The sequence below is a fragment of the Echiichthys vipera genome, assembly GCF_963691815.1.
Source record: "Echiichthys vipera genome assembly, chromosome: 10".
Lineage (NCBI taxonomy): Eukaryota > Metazoa > Chordata > Actinopteri > Perciformes > Trachinidae > Echiichthys > Echiichthys vipera.
Genome location: NC_139835.1, coordinates 20,862,957 through 20,878,046, shown reverse-complemented (window position 1 = coordinate 20,878,046; position 15,090 = coordinate 20,862,957). Strand labels below are relative to the sequence as shown.

At 40.1% G+C, this 15,090-nt stretch overlaps 1 protein-coding gene across 1 annotated transcript; it reads right to left on the bottom strand.

Moving 5' to 3' along the window:
* Positions 1–5,561: 5,561 nt before the first annotated feature.
* lrrc58b (leucine rich repeat containing 58b) lies at positions 5,562–13,914 on the bottom strand. Its single transcript, XM_083922222.1, has 4 exons — positions 13,325–13,914; positions 8,481–8,609; positions 8,034–8,311; positions 5,562–7,741 (listed from the first exon to the last, which is right to left on the bottom strand). The coding sequence occupies exons 1-4, from the start codon at positions 13,786–13,788 to the stop codon at positions 7,548–7,550; spliced, it is 1,065 nt and encodes a 354-aa protein (XP_083778348.1). The 5' UTR covers positions 13,789–13,914; the 3' UTR covers positions 5,562–7,547.
* Positions 13,915–15,090: the final 1,176 nt, after the last annotated feature.

Here is a 15,090-nt window from a genome sequence, read left to right as displayed (position 1 = left end):
CCCATGTGGTGCAGGGGGGTTGTGACAGTGTGGGTGCAGCATGTTGCAGGAGTCCCAGGGGACTGGGTGGCATAATGGGACAGGGAGGCACACTCTGTGTCCACAGTGCAAATAAATACACTGAATAACAGCACTTGTTTTAATGGAAAGAGAAACACACATCATCTCTATTTTGTTTTCCAAAAGCAGGTCCTCCATTAGGGATGGCAGGGTTTGACAAAATAGCTGCTCTGTTGGTAAATCACTTCAAAGAACAGAAAAATAGCTTCTGTCTGAGTGCAGTGAGCCAGCAGAAATATTTCTGCATTTGTTCCACAAGCCATAGGAAGCATAAAGGTGTTATTAAGACGTCACAGAGATTTATAGTGTGAGCGTACACACAGGGTCATTCCTGATGAGGGAGTGTCACCACTACTGACAGCTGCGAGTGGAGAGCAGAGACACAAAGGCACATTATTGAAGAAGAGGAGGATGTGTGGCTATTCTTTCATTCAGTCATCAATCCATTATCCTCACACACACACACACACACGCACACGCACACACACACATTCACACATACACACACTTTCTTCTGAGCGCACTACCACATAACTGCTAAAATGTTTAATCACTTTTAAATGTTTGATTTTGAGAAATTTTAATTCCTCATGGGCTCTTAATGATTGAGGCATTTAAAAAAAACAGTGAGGTTCACATTTTAATCCAAGTTTCACTCATGAAGAGTCAATCTTTCCATCATGGTGATATTTATATGTCTGTAAACATGCCGAATTATAGCAAAGCTGCTAATTTGCATCGATAATCCTTAATAAGTAAAAAATAAAAAAAAGTATAGAAAAATAAGAAAAGACAGCAAATAAATAGATAAAATACAAATAGAAGAGAAAGGACACACAAGCAGAATACATTACATATTCAGAAGGACACCAGATCCAGACAGGATATAACAATGGGATAAAAAGTAAAGTCCAGTTAGCAGTCGCACTTTTGATTTGACTTGAGCCATTCTTGATTTAAGTTTCTTTCCACCACTTCATTACTGGAGGGATAATTTGACAATCCTGCGCGCTCCCTGTTCTGTTAATAGATGATTTATCAATGTGTTGAAGGTCTAAATTCCGTAAAACCCCTGTTACCCCATTGAATTGTGTTTAAGCGTGGTAAGAAAGCAGCACAATGCAAAAAAAAAAAAAGAAGCTAAAACTGCAGGATTTAATCATTAAAATATATACTCTTATATATACAGTTTAGTGAAAGTGCTATTCCTGTTGTAAGGATCTTCTGTTAACTTATTCCGGTACTGGGCTGGGATGGTCCTTTAACAATATTAACTCAGACTTCAATGATCATGTTATAGGTCAAAAACCACCTGAAAGCAATAACAAATACTGAACTAATCAGTCAGCATATCAAAGATGAAAAACTCCATGGCACAGAAATAGTGAACTCTAGAAAATGAGACAACAGCCCCCCAAACTTGACATTTTCACTTGTGCGTTCAGATCAAATGACACCACGTTAGCACCCCCATTGAAAGACTGAAGCACTGTTGCCAGCTCTGTTACACCCAAAGCGTGGCAATCACTCTCAGGTTTCCTTCAAGATCAGGTTTAAGATATAGACTGCAAAAGCAGCAGGTGGACTACACCGAGGCTCAGCTTACCAGGAGCTTGAATATTTCATCTGGGGACACGGGGGCTGTTACTCAAAAAGCAGGAGTCAAAGAGTAGAAGCTGGCATGCAGGGTGAAGTGGATGAAACAAGACACGTGTCGGGCTACTGAGGTTACCAGGGATCAATTCTAATCAAAATATGTTCTAATTAACAAATACAGGTGTCATAAACAGTCGCCATCTTTTTTTGTGGAAAGCCATATTGTGCACATGTATCAACTGGAAGTCCACCAACACAAATAAATAACAAGCAAAGCTGTTAAGCCAGTGACACGCCATTTCCTGTTGAACCACTCCTGATACCACTGTTTCCTGACATGGAAGCATCTGCAACTGTGATTCAACATCCGACCACGCTGGCAGCCAGTCCCACCATTCTGTAGCGTTTAAGTCTGTGCGGGTGTGAATGCATTGTTCGGTGTGTGTGAAGCATATCCAACACCTCCAGACCTACTCTGTCCTTGCCAGAGTCTGGACGCTCCCCTTTGACATGCCCAGGTTTGCCCATTAAAGACAAATCCCTCTCTGGAAGACTGTGGCTCCTACCGCAGTGTTGCTATGGACCTGGATTAGCAGCGCTGGATCAAAGCATCCCTGCAGGCTCATGGTGTTTCTGCTGAAGGCAGTGATTACAATAGTCAGTCTGTACAACCAGTGGCACCCTGGCATGTTTCATTGGGGTAGCCAGATGGGGCCTCTGAAATTCTTGGGGTGGCACACCCAAACCAAAAGCCATAACTGAATTTCAGGGATTGAATTGTGCTGTTGTATAGTATGTAGAATATGAACCTATATTGCTCTTTAATTATATTTGATTTACAAGTTTCTGCACTTTCTGTAACCTCAGTTTCATCCAGAGGACCAATATTTTCCACAAAAAAGCCCCCAAAACACTCTGCTACGTGTTATCTGCCCCCTGCTGGATTATCCATGCACTGCAGGCAGTAGTGGTCCTTTCAATGCAATACCAAAAATGGCTGCTCTCATTCAGACCTGCAGATTTTTTTGTACTTTGCTAATGTCAATGCTTTTCCAATAATATTCCAATATTAATATCTACTTGATTGTAGATAAGATGTGGATAAGCAACTTATATATACTCAATATTTTGTATCTTCTTTGTAGTAAAATTGTTCTTTAAAAAAATGATTTCATGGTTCAGGCTTAATGAATGACACACTGTTATACTGTGGTTTTCTATTGTACAGTCAATGTTACTAATTATCTGATGTGTATAGACTAATCTACCGGCACAGCTGACATTTTGAGTTCCACAACAACCCTGTTTTAATGTGTCATTCATCCGTATATACGTGTTGATATGTGTTATAGGCAATTCATTCGTTTTTCAAATAGGCTAGTTGCCCTTTTCCTTAAAACGACAAACACACAGCTATAAATTGCATATGGCATATTATGCATATGCGACTCGCATCCCTTGACCGCCCCTTGGAGAAAAAAATTAGAATTAATAAGTGGTGAAAAGCAGCATAGCATCTGATAATGCTATAAATGCCAGGTAATGGGATCCTGTGAATGAGTTGAAACCTTGTTAAGCAGAATCTGTAACATGAAATCATCATTAACATAAACCCACATACACAGAATTTTTTGGGCCACTTGGAGGCAGTGCAATAAGGTTTAGACAGCAATGACATATTGACATTATGAATAAGTTGTTAGCAAACTTATTTGAAGTGTTGTGTGTCCACAATTATTCATTATCATTCTAAGTCTGTTTTGATCTCCTGAAGGAAATATCTGCCTCCTAAACAACTAAAGGCTTTATGTTCATTAGCTGATTGCTAACTTTGTCCACGAGCGGTGGGTTTTTAGATCATTTGATCCATCTTTAATGTAAAAATATTGATTAATGCAGCTCTAAAGTATTCAAAAGTCAGTTGCAATAACAAAATATATTAGTTTGAAACAGTTGCAAAGCTTCTTACCAGCTTACGAGCTATTTCTGGAACTTCAAACAGTTGTGACAAAAAGATTTTTGTCGTTTTTTTAAGGACTTTCAACAATAGCTTGACAAAAAACTCTTCACTTTTAATTTACTAGCCTTTTCCACAGAATACAACCACATTTGTCATCTCTCATCAGTTTGATGTGTAAGATCCATGACAGTTGAGCGTTGAGATGCAATTAAAGTGCCAGGAAAAGCTGAGGAAGGTTGGAGTTGAAAGAAATAAAATAAAACAAAACAAAAAATGGACCTTGAGTTACATTGTGTTTCTTTTCTCATACTGTATGTATGGCAATAGAAGTTCAAAGAAAATGTTACACCCTGCGTGTCACAGAGGTCTTAGGGCTAACACATGGCAACATCCAAGGTTCAATTCCTACTGGTGGTCACCCCCTCCGTCTGTCCCCCACATTTCTTGTCTTTCTGTTTATGCAACAATAATCGCGCAGCTGGAGGAACAAAGAGTAGAGATGAATGAATTAAGGGAATGATGCTGGGTCAAGAGCGACTGTGACAGCATACATTTTTCAAAGTTTCAACACACTCACCATAGCAATCACACATTGTTAACACAGCAGTGGATAATTATTCCATGTGACCCGATCCTCCACCACGTCCTCCTCACTCTGGGGCTCCAAACAGACTTTCTGCTCGTAGGATTAGCAGTGTAACTCTGAAGCAAACGTCTGATTGTTGAGAGGGCGTCTGCAGTGTGTGGCTGTCGTGTGTATTAAGGCTCAGCTGAGTGTACATTTGAACACGCATGTTAATGCTCACTGGCTATACTATACTGTGAGCTGATATAAGCTGGTATGCCTCTGACTGAGGGCAATAAGAGGCTTAAAGTATCAAACACTGTTTATGTCAAAGCACTTTGCACTTTGATCTGCTGATCACTTGAATGTATTGTTCACTGTCACTATGAATGTCAAGAGTCAGGTGCCCCCCTGAAATTCATGAACCAAAAACATAATTTAGGTTTATGACAGATGTCAAAGATCTGAGAAGAATGACCTCACAGAGACACATTTACCTTGCAGAGTTGCAGATGGCTAAAACAGATATCTTTCTTCAACGAGACCTCATCTACAAGTCACAACTCAGAGCTTCCAGTTCATCACGGTTGCATCTCAGGTTGCATATGTGACAGCAGCACCCTCCTGTCAAACATACAAAGCACGCAGAGTGTAAGCGCATGTGCACACGAGGCTTTGGTGTAATAGAACCCCACACAACGTGCTGAGTTTCCTAGGTGCCTGCTGTTGGTAGATGAGTGCACACGTGTTTGAAAGATAGTGAAAGAGAAGACAAAAGAAACACTGCTGAAACACTGGAGCCCAGCTGTGACTTGGTTAAAGACCATTCAAAACAAACAAAATACATGAAACTCAAAGAATCATTCTTGCCAGCCAGGCTGCAAGAAACAGCGAGGTGAAAAGGAATTTGAATGCGATGTCGAGATAGGAACACAAAGCGTGAAAAGAGACGAGAGGAAACAAAGTAGTTGGTGGGTCTTGGCAGGTGATGTTTAAAGGATTAGCAGATTGTGCAAGGCAGAATGAACTGGCCCCTGGCATCAGAAAAGGTCTCAGTATTCAGCCTCAAGAATTAACTCACCTTATGCAAATGAAACCTGGACACATTTAAACTACAACATGGTTGGATTATTATGTGATTGGTTCATGGAAACATGCTCTAAACTCACAAATAGCTGTTGCTAAACTTGGAAACTCAGAAAGTTGAAACAGTAAAATGAAAATGTTTTCTACATTCTCCTAAAACACTCACGGCTTCAATCTAATCACAAAAGGTCACAATGCAAACGCATTTTAAAGATATAATCAGTCTTTATTATTGCTATTATATACTGTACAGTCTACTTACATCTGAATTGGGTACATGTACATACAATTAATATATCTCAATATATTTTCTGTTCAAGCGGCATCTATTTCTCATTTAAATATGTAGCGTGTTTAAAGGATTTCTATAAAAGCGCTTCATTTTGTTATAAAAAAAGATTACTTGTGTTACTAAGCAGATGAGTACAAAAATCACTCAGTAAAAAGGACTTAGTAATTCATCATGTTAATCTTGTCACATTTCAGGGTGCATATATCACATTTCTTCATATTCCGTTTCACTGTTAGAAGTCACCATTAGTAAAGCACTTAAATGCTCTAGTATAGGTGTTACTGTAACATACAGGGGCGTCCTTCTGTTTTCTACACATTAAGGTCTAATGTAAAGCAAGGGGAAGTTTTGTTCTCCTCACTCATGGACACAACTTGTCTGGAAGGCTATCCCAGGAAGACAGGGCAAGGACGTAACCAGGTTCAGAAACAGCCATTTCCTGTCTCAAAAAGAAGCAGTTCAGAAACAAATGTGACTGTGGGCTTCATTCGCATGCGCCTGTGTTCTTTTACTCGGAGTAAAACTGACAGCCCTGAACGTAAACATGGCTGCCACTGTGTTTTGCTGAATAGCTATTGTTTCTGCGCTAACAGAAGGAATGGTCCGCCCCACATCCACTTCCTGTGGGTAAGCCTGGACAAGCTACACACATGACAAATCTTCTGGATTAATTCACAACTATGCCATCAAGTAATGAATGGGACAGCTTAACTGCACAAAACCTTTGTCCAGCACGACCACACACAGTGTAAATCTCACACATCATACTCAGTCAATGTTATTATTTCTGCAGACATATTTTTAAAAATCCCAGACTTGCTGCCCTGTTAGAGAAAGGTAATAAAATGAAAAGAACCCTGTTGCTCCTTCAGTCTTCACTGAGCATTACTGCCCTCCTATGCTCGACCATGAGACCAGCACCTTGGTGGAGTCCTGACTGACAGACTGTGGACTTGCATGGCTACATGGGAAATATGCAGTTTCCTTGACTATGTTGTGTAGAGATGTGTGGTGAGAGAGGGAACAGATTCCTTTCTACAAAAAAACAACAAAAAAAGTTTTCCAGAGTCCATGAGGATCACCGTCTACAAACAGCCACATGCATGTAATGTAAAACAGTAGTACTGTTTGTGTGCGTATGTGTGTTTTTGCCACATTTCCACCGCATGGTACAGCACAGTTCTACTCAACTTTTTTTTTGGATTCCATTTACAAAAGATGTGGATAGTTTCTGGTATATGGTACTTTTTTGGTACAGCCATGGTCGAGGATAAAAGGGAGCTGAGACGATAGAAGGTGGAGTCAAAACACTGCAGAACACTGATTGGTCAGAGAGAATTGCACACAAGACATTCTGCACAAATCCCCCGTTTCTAAACAGCTAATTACCATCAATAGCAGCCGCAATTCTTTTATTTACTTGCTCTTGATATTTAAAAAAATGGCAGCCCACAAAACTAAGCCATAAACTACAAATTACACAAAAAATGAAGTGCAACTCTGCAGTCAGTGAGTATTGGGTGACCAGAAAAAAATATACAAGAGCTTTTTTAGTGCAGAGAGTGTGGTGCAGAGATGGTATAAAATGTAGCCCCCTTCCCGACTGGCTAGCATAACATGGTACCAATGGATGCCTTAGGTTGTCTTGTTTCATAGGATACCAATATATTAATTCTAGCTTTAATACGGAGCCTGCTACAGGCTCTTAAAACAACAACCTCTGGATTTTATGAGTGTATATCAGATCATGCAAATAAAGATACATTTGAATCAGGAAATCTATTTTTTAAACCCAGCTCTACAAGCTACAGTGGAAAACAAAGTGGTACCAAAAGTGAGATGAGTTTAGTTGAGTCAAGTTGAACCATGCAGTGGAAATGAGGCATATGTGTAGTATAGTCTGACAGCCAAGTTCATCTCCTTATAAATGTTAAACACAGTGACGGACTGACAAGGCTGGGCTTGTCCAGAGGCTCCTCTATGTCACACTATCCCAGAAGCACCCTCTGCAGGCGGTAAGCGGGCACGCTGCTCTCGTCCTCGGACTCCGCATCGCTCTGAGGGTTGGAGCTGCAGGGAGAGGTGCACTCTGGGGAGCACAGGTAGTGCATGAGTGGCAGCCGGTACTTTCCACAGAAGTCCACAAATTTGATCTGGCGCACACAAGAGTCGAAGTAGACACCTGGAGAAAGTAGAGAGTGACAGGAAAAACAAAGCCGGGTTCATGTGGCAGGTCAGTGACTATTATTCTGCATCTGTCACAATAGTCATACATTACATCATCATGTAACAGGATGTTATCAAGGCAAAATTTAGGAATACCAGATCATTATTTTCTTTTTTCAGATTCTCCTATAATCTTTGCCTTCTCTGGCAAAAAATAAAAGAAAAAATGCTAGAGAACTTGTAGAATAAAAACAACTCAAATTCAATCTTTGCATTTTCTTTAAATTCTGTGAAAAAAAGTGTCTTACCGGCACACTTGGGGTTGGGACACTTGCAGGCCAGGTTAAGGTAGCGCAGCAGGTTTGACGGCAGGTCGCAGGGGTAGTATGGAATATTTCGGCTCTTGACGGTACGTCCTGCCAACTCTAGCAGTGATGGGGGGTCGTAGGTCATCTCCTTGACAAAGCGCACCACCAGTGGGTTGCCTCGAAGACTGAGCTCTTGCAAGTGCACCAGGCAGAGAATCTCCCTCGGTAGATAAGTGAGCAAGTTGTTGTGGAGACTTAAGGACCGCAGTGAGTGGAGCCTGAGAGTGCGACAGAGGAACTTTTTCACCCACAAAACATGGCTGCAGGACTGGGCAATTATCAGATACATGTAGGGCAATTGCACATACATATCTGACTTTTATGTGACGTGGATATGGTTTACTGCAGGTTACACTGGGAAGATACAGGTTGTGTATTTGCAGTTACCTGGTGAGCTGCGGGGGAACACTTTGGATGCGGTTGTCACATAGGACCAGGTAGCTGAGGTAGGGCAGATTAGCCACCTCTGGGGGAATGGCTGTGATGAGGTTTCCACCCAGATACAACAGCTCCAGACTAACAGAACAAAAGAGGGGGAAACAGGTCATTTTGAGTATGTTATGTTTATCTACAGTACAGTACAGAAAATATTAAAAAGGAAGAGGTACAACATTCAAATTACTACAAACACAACCTCAATTCCACACAAAACTTTGAGCAGGGTCTGGGGTTGCACATTTATTTTTGATTAATGAGGTTCAATTCAAATAATGTTAAAATTGCGCTGCAGTGTCAAAGTCAAGGAAGATATGTTTATTTTATTTATGAGGTAAATATGTTATAAAGGGGTATTTATCTAGCCAACAAAGCTGAGTGACCCCAAGTTAAAATACCACAAGGGGGAGCTAAAGATGCATGGTTTCATGCTGAAAAGTTTGTATGCACGGGGCCATGCTTACAGTTCCTCACAATGACAGAAGACAGAGAGCTGAACAGATACAACAAATAGTCCAAAATGATCTCAGGTGACCAGGGTTTTTTGTTTTTGTACAGTAGACACTTTCATGCGTAAACCGCTCACAGAAAAAACTGTAAGTGCGCCAATTTGGAATAAATTGGCAATTGTCCTCACCACGATAAACGTATTACATATGGGATCAAAAAACAACAGCTGTGTTGTATTAAGACAACAAAAGACCCCGGTAGGTTAATGGTTGTGCAGAGTACACAGGGGGGTGATTGGGAGTGAAACAGAGGGACGGGGAGAGAGAGAGAAATTGATGACGGGTCAGCGAAAGTAAGCTGTCAGGCCATCTGCCTGTTGGAACTGATGACACAGCGACTGCGAGACAGGAAGCCATTATACTGTCCTTGGTGGCTGAGCACGGAGCAAGCCCCCTCTGTGCAGGGAATTGAGACATTCATGGTCTGCTTAGTGCCCTCACTGACACAGTGACACAAATCAGCCACCAGATATTGAGAATGGTTACCTATGGTGTATATCAGGGACACAATAAAAATAGAAAATACGTTTTTTTTCTGGGTCACTCCACCCAAGAAACACATTATGACACATTATATAATGTATGTTATACAGTGATAGTATTCACCCCTGCTTTGACTATATGTTTTAGGGTTTTGTGATTCAAAACATGTATTCTTTATGACTGACTGAGAGAAAAGCAGGACATGTAAATAGGCTTTTTCACAATAGACATTATGACTTGTTAAAATGGAAAAGCAGGAAAAGCACAGGTGTTCCTCATAACGTTACAGATGTTTCTGTTATATATACAAGCATCCCAGTAATCCATGACGTGTAACAGGACCCTGAAGCTGGAGCAGCTAAATGGAAACCAGCCATAATTGATTTTTAGAGGCAGACCAATATATCAGTATTTATCGCGGTCAGCGTATGTTTTCTGGTGTGAAAACTTTTAGGAGAGAACACATAAAAGAGAAAACAATGTTTGCTGTGATTCAGAAATTGTGCCATAATAGTTTTTATTGTATTTGTTATTGTTCTTTATTTAGATGGTCAGCAATTGACTGATACTGAACACGATGTTAACTTAGATATTTATTTTATTTTCATTTAAATGGTCAACAATTGACTTATACTGAAGATACAGTACTCTTAAATGATTTAATCGTTTTTTATTTATTCTTTATTTAAATTGGCAGCAATTGACTGATACTGAATATGTTGATGTTTATTTAGATTTATTTATTTATTTTTAACTTATTCTTTATTTTCTTGGTGTTTATTTCTAAAATTGGTTGTAAATATTTTCAGGCACTGTGCCTGATTTCAGAAATAAAGCAGTTTCACACACACATATACAGTACAAGAACTAATTCAGTAGATTGTACACATTTCCTCCTGGACAACTTTTCCAGCTCACACATTGTTTCTTGCTTTGACCCCTGAATGTAATACGTAATGTGTTATGTATAATGATGTTTAATATTCTTTAATAACACTTATTTGATAAAGGAAAGCAGCTTTCTGAGCACATTTTCACACACATACGATCCACATAGAAAATGTTTATTTTCATTCCAGCTCAAAAAATAACTTTATTGGCCGACTGAAGCCTCATTGTAACAGAAACACTACATGTGATTAGAAATTGTGTTGCCCTTTCCATCTTTCGTCTCTTACTTCATTACTAAATGTGCCGTGTGCTTGCGTGCGTGTGTGCGTGCGTGCGTGCGCGTGTGTGTATAGAGTGACAGAGGGCTGTCGGTTAAGAGGCTTGCATGTTTGATCTTTGACCTGACAGTGTGTCACTGTGACTTGCTACTGTTAAACTCTGGAAATGATAAGATATGAATGATCTAATTTCTGGCCTCCTTTTCTGTCATTGTCCTCCACTCTTACAGGAATCAGCTAACATACATCTCCTGGAAGCTTTAAGCTGCACACACTCGGATAACTGTTGTTGTTTAGAAGCGAGTGCCCTTTGTTTGAATTACCTGAATGTCTGTTTTGTCATCGGTCATGTTTTTCTCCATACTTTGTATTTTCTTTACAGACTTGTTAGATATAATGGAAGACTATTTCTCTCTTGTGCCCACATGTAATTATAGCAGTGTCTGCTGCTTTATTTTCTGTTGGGTTTTTTTGGTATTGTTGTTGAATCAAAGCAGTGAATGCGTCTCAAAATATTCCATAACAACTAACTTTGTATATCTCCAAAATCAGTCTGGGGTAGTTACTGGAACAGCTTAAGTGAACAATTTCCCTGCACACACTATGAATCACGTTGTTTACAACATAGACTGTCTGGAAATGATCATGACACACAGACAGACGTAAAAGGGGTAATAGATTGGTCAATACTATTAAACCCATAAAATAATAACATTTTTAAAAGAAAGGGAAAAACTGACTGTATTTACGTCTGTAAAAATACTACAGGTTGCTTTAATGTGAACAGTTTCACAATATTGTTGCCAGGTTCAATAAGTGTGTCAGAGCCTCTGACTCATGCGGAACGGCAGGTAAAGAGTGACGAAAGTGGGTTTATAGTACCTTCTATGATGCAGCTGATACAATTCAAAGTCTCCCATGTGGAACACATGGAGCATACAGATAAAGGTGAACTAGAAATAACCAAACAGACGAAAAAGTGGGAGAGATAACATTAAATGGGTGTATGCTCAGAATAACCATTTTGTCATCATGCCATTGATTTATTACTACTTCAAACTACATTGTAGTTACTGAAACACTGCAACTAACCATTATTTTAACTGTCAAACCAATCTGCTGATTTTTCTCAATTATTTGATTAATCATTTGGTCTGTCAGAAATGTGTCAAAGATGCCAATCACAATTCCCTTAAGACCAATAAGGGAATGTCTTCAAATAACTTATTTTGTACAGTCCAAAACAAAACAAGCTCTAAACGTGATTACTCAATTATTGAAATGGTTGATGAATAACTTTTGTTGATCTGCTTTATGGACTAACCGATTAATCATTTCATCTCTACAATGTATTGTCACATAAGACAGTAAAAAGCAGGAAATACATTTGCCTCACAAATGACTTAAACAGATTAATTACTTATCAAAATAGTACTCATTTTGTCTCAGTCGGGCTTATAAAGGAGTTCCAGTCAACAGTTGTAAATCTGTGCATATGGGTAAATCATGTTAAGCAGGTAACCATAGCAACAACCCTTTGGTTTCATGCTATGTACCTGTTAACTGAAGTGAACCACTGTCTAAATAATCTGGATATCAGTTAATGACACTGGTATAAACTCGATAATATACTCAGAGGAATCCTGATACGACAAAAGAATAGATTCGGAAGAAAGTCTAATTTCCTTCTTTGTCTCCACTCCGTCCATTATGAAGATTTATCAACTATATTTAATATAATGTGTATTAAATAGCTAACTCGCTAACATTCAAACAGACTGCACGTGAGTAACGTTAACTGTTTAACCACTGTTTACACTAACAATAATTGACAGTGGCACGTTGCAGGACACCTGGCTTTGCTATGAGAGGTGTCGCTTGCCAGTAGGTAAGGCACGCACGGCTTGGGGCACTGGTTGACAAATGTTAAACTACAGCAGTGACATTGCGCAAAGTTTGCAATGACAGTAGGAGACCTGACCTCCATAAGGGGGTCCAACACAGACCACCAGTTGCAAGTGACATGGATGATTCAGTTTGAACGCTGGTTCAGGGGGGCCCATGTGCATCTTTGCCCAGGGCCCTAACAGACTCTAGAAGCGCCTCTGCTTTCTAATTATTAAGACTTTTACCAAATGGTGGCAAGCTAGGTTAACCATCACAGTTTGTGTTTTATAACCAGTGGTGTAAAGTAACTAAGTACATTTACTCAAGTACTGTACTTAAGTACAATTACTTGAGCAATTCCACTTTATGCTACTTTATACCCAAATACTCCACTACACTTCAAAGGGAATAATGTACTTTTTACTCCACTACATTTATTTGGTAACTGTAGTTACTGTAACACAGCCGAATATAAAGTAATTTAAATTAGCCCCACCTCTACCAGCTGCGATATTTACATTAATATCTCCATTATTATAATCCAACAGTAAACAATTATGAAAGAAGTATTTATTTTTCCTTCTTTTCTACTTTGGTACTGTACATTTCGATGCTTATACTTCTGTAACATTAAGAATGCAGGACCTTTGCCTGTATCAGAGTATTTCTACAGTGTGGTAGAAGTACTCTGCCTTAAGTAAAAGCTCAGTACTTCTTCCAGCACTCATTATGACCCTCACGACCTTACCTGGTTAGGTTTTCTATCTCTGGAGGTATACTTTTCAATCTGTTTCCGCCGAGCGAAAGAGACTGCAGCCGCGGCAGCTTCATGCACTGAAGCGGGATCTCCTCAAACCGGTTCCCACTAAAGTTCAACACCTCCAGCTGCAGAGAGCCGAACTCTTTGGGCAGCGAGAACTCGTCCAGGCGGTTGTTCTTGGCTATCAGTGTTTTCAGCCTGCCCAGTCGCGTTATGCCCTCACAGATGGCCGACAGTCCGTTGTTGCTGAGGTCCAAAAACTCCAGGTTGCAGAAAAGGCTGACCGACGAGGGCAGCGAGGCTAGCCGGTTGTAGTTCAAGTAGAGCTGTTTGGTGTCCCTTTTCCTCTCGTCGCTGACACCGTCCACGCTAAAAGTGTTCAGACTCAAACGGGAAAAGTCAAGCACGCTGTCGCCTGCTGTCGCCGCCGCTGCCCCCTCGTGAGTCTCCATATTGTGAATTTAAAAACTCTATAAACTCTTGCAGAAGTTTTCTTTTTTCTGTAGGCTGAACGCCCCTCGTTCAACCGCGAGTTAGCTCCAGGACTTCTGCTCTGTTTTGACTATGGAGAAGGGGAAGCTTTCTACACACCCGCCCGTAACATTTAACCACATCTCTAGTACAAATCTAAGCCACTTATTCGGCACTGAGACAAGCTACTGTAGTTACATGTTCACCAACATTGAGTGGGGATTACAGAATCGCTTCTCCTACAAAAGCAGCAGCTCTTTGACGGGTATGTGCCTCCATGTTTAGAGATTGGCTCGCTCCTCAGCAAGCCCCGCCCACTGCAACCGCTGATTGGTCAGTCCCCCAATCTGTCATATTGCAAAAGTACTATTTAAGGGATTTGTAGCAGACTAATTGCGAAGTTTATTGACATTTTTTATTGCCTGACAATATCACGTCGCTGTGCGTAATCACGCAGTTTTCCAGTCGTGCAACCACGGAAGAAAGGAGCCCGTAGAGCCATCATGCCAACTCCCCGGAGCGGTCTGCCCATTTCTATGGGTCTGCCATTATGCAACAACCCTCCTCTGTTACATTATGCAATACGCTGCTGACTTAGATGTGCATAGAATGAGAAAAAGGTACAGCATAAATGGGTTCCTCCCACTGTATTCAGATCCATCCATATGACTGGCACAGCTCTATTCTGTTCATGTGTCTATGAGGACAACGAGGGCAAATTCTAGAGGTGGGGGGAGTGAGATTTACTCAAGTACTGTACCGTTTTGAGGCGTAGACTGCTCTAGTTAATGTATAGACTAAGATTTTACAACCAAAACATGATATAAACTCATAAGATATAAGACTCACTCTGTTAAAACACTGTCTGTGTCAAGTGGAGCTACTAAAACACTAAAAGATATTTTCCAAGATAAGCCTGATGATGCCACTGGCCATTACAATAACCTTATATTACAGTATATAATAAATATATAATGTAAGTATGTAAAGGCAGAGCTTCTTAGCACGTTTCTACATTTTAAAGTGCTTCACAAAACTAAGTGTTTAGCACAATATCAAACACAAGAGCAGCACAACAGAATCTTTTTTTTTTTTTTTTATTTCACTTAGTCTATTGCTTTTAACCTTCTTCTTACTTTTTTACTTCTTTTATTTTCTTGCTTGATTCTATTTCACCTGTTTCTATTTTATGCTGATTGCTGATCTTAATATTGTTTTCTTTTCCCTTTTTTATGCATTGTTTTGTCAAGACCTGTGTATTCTTGGGCTCCATTTATCTACTG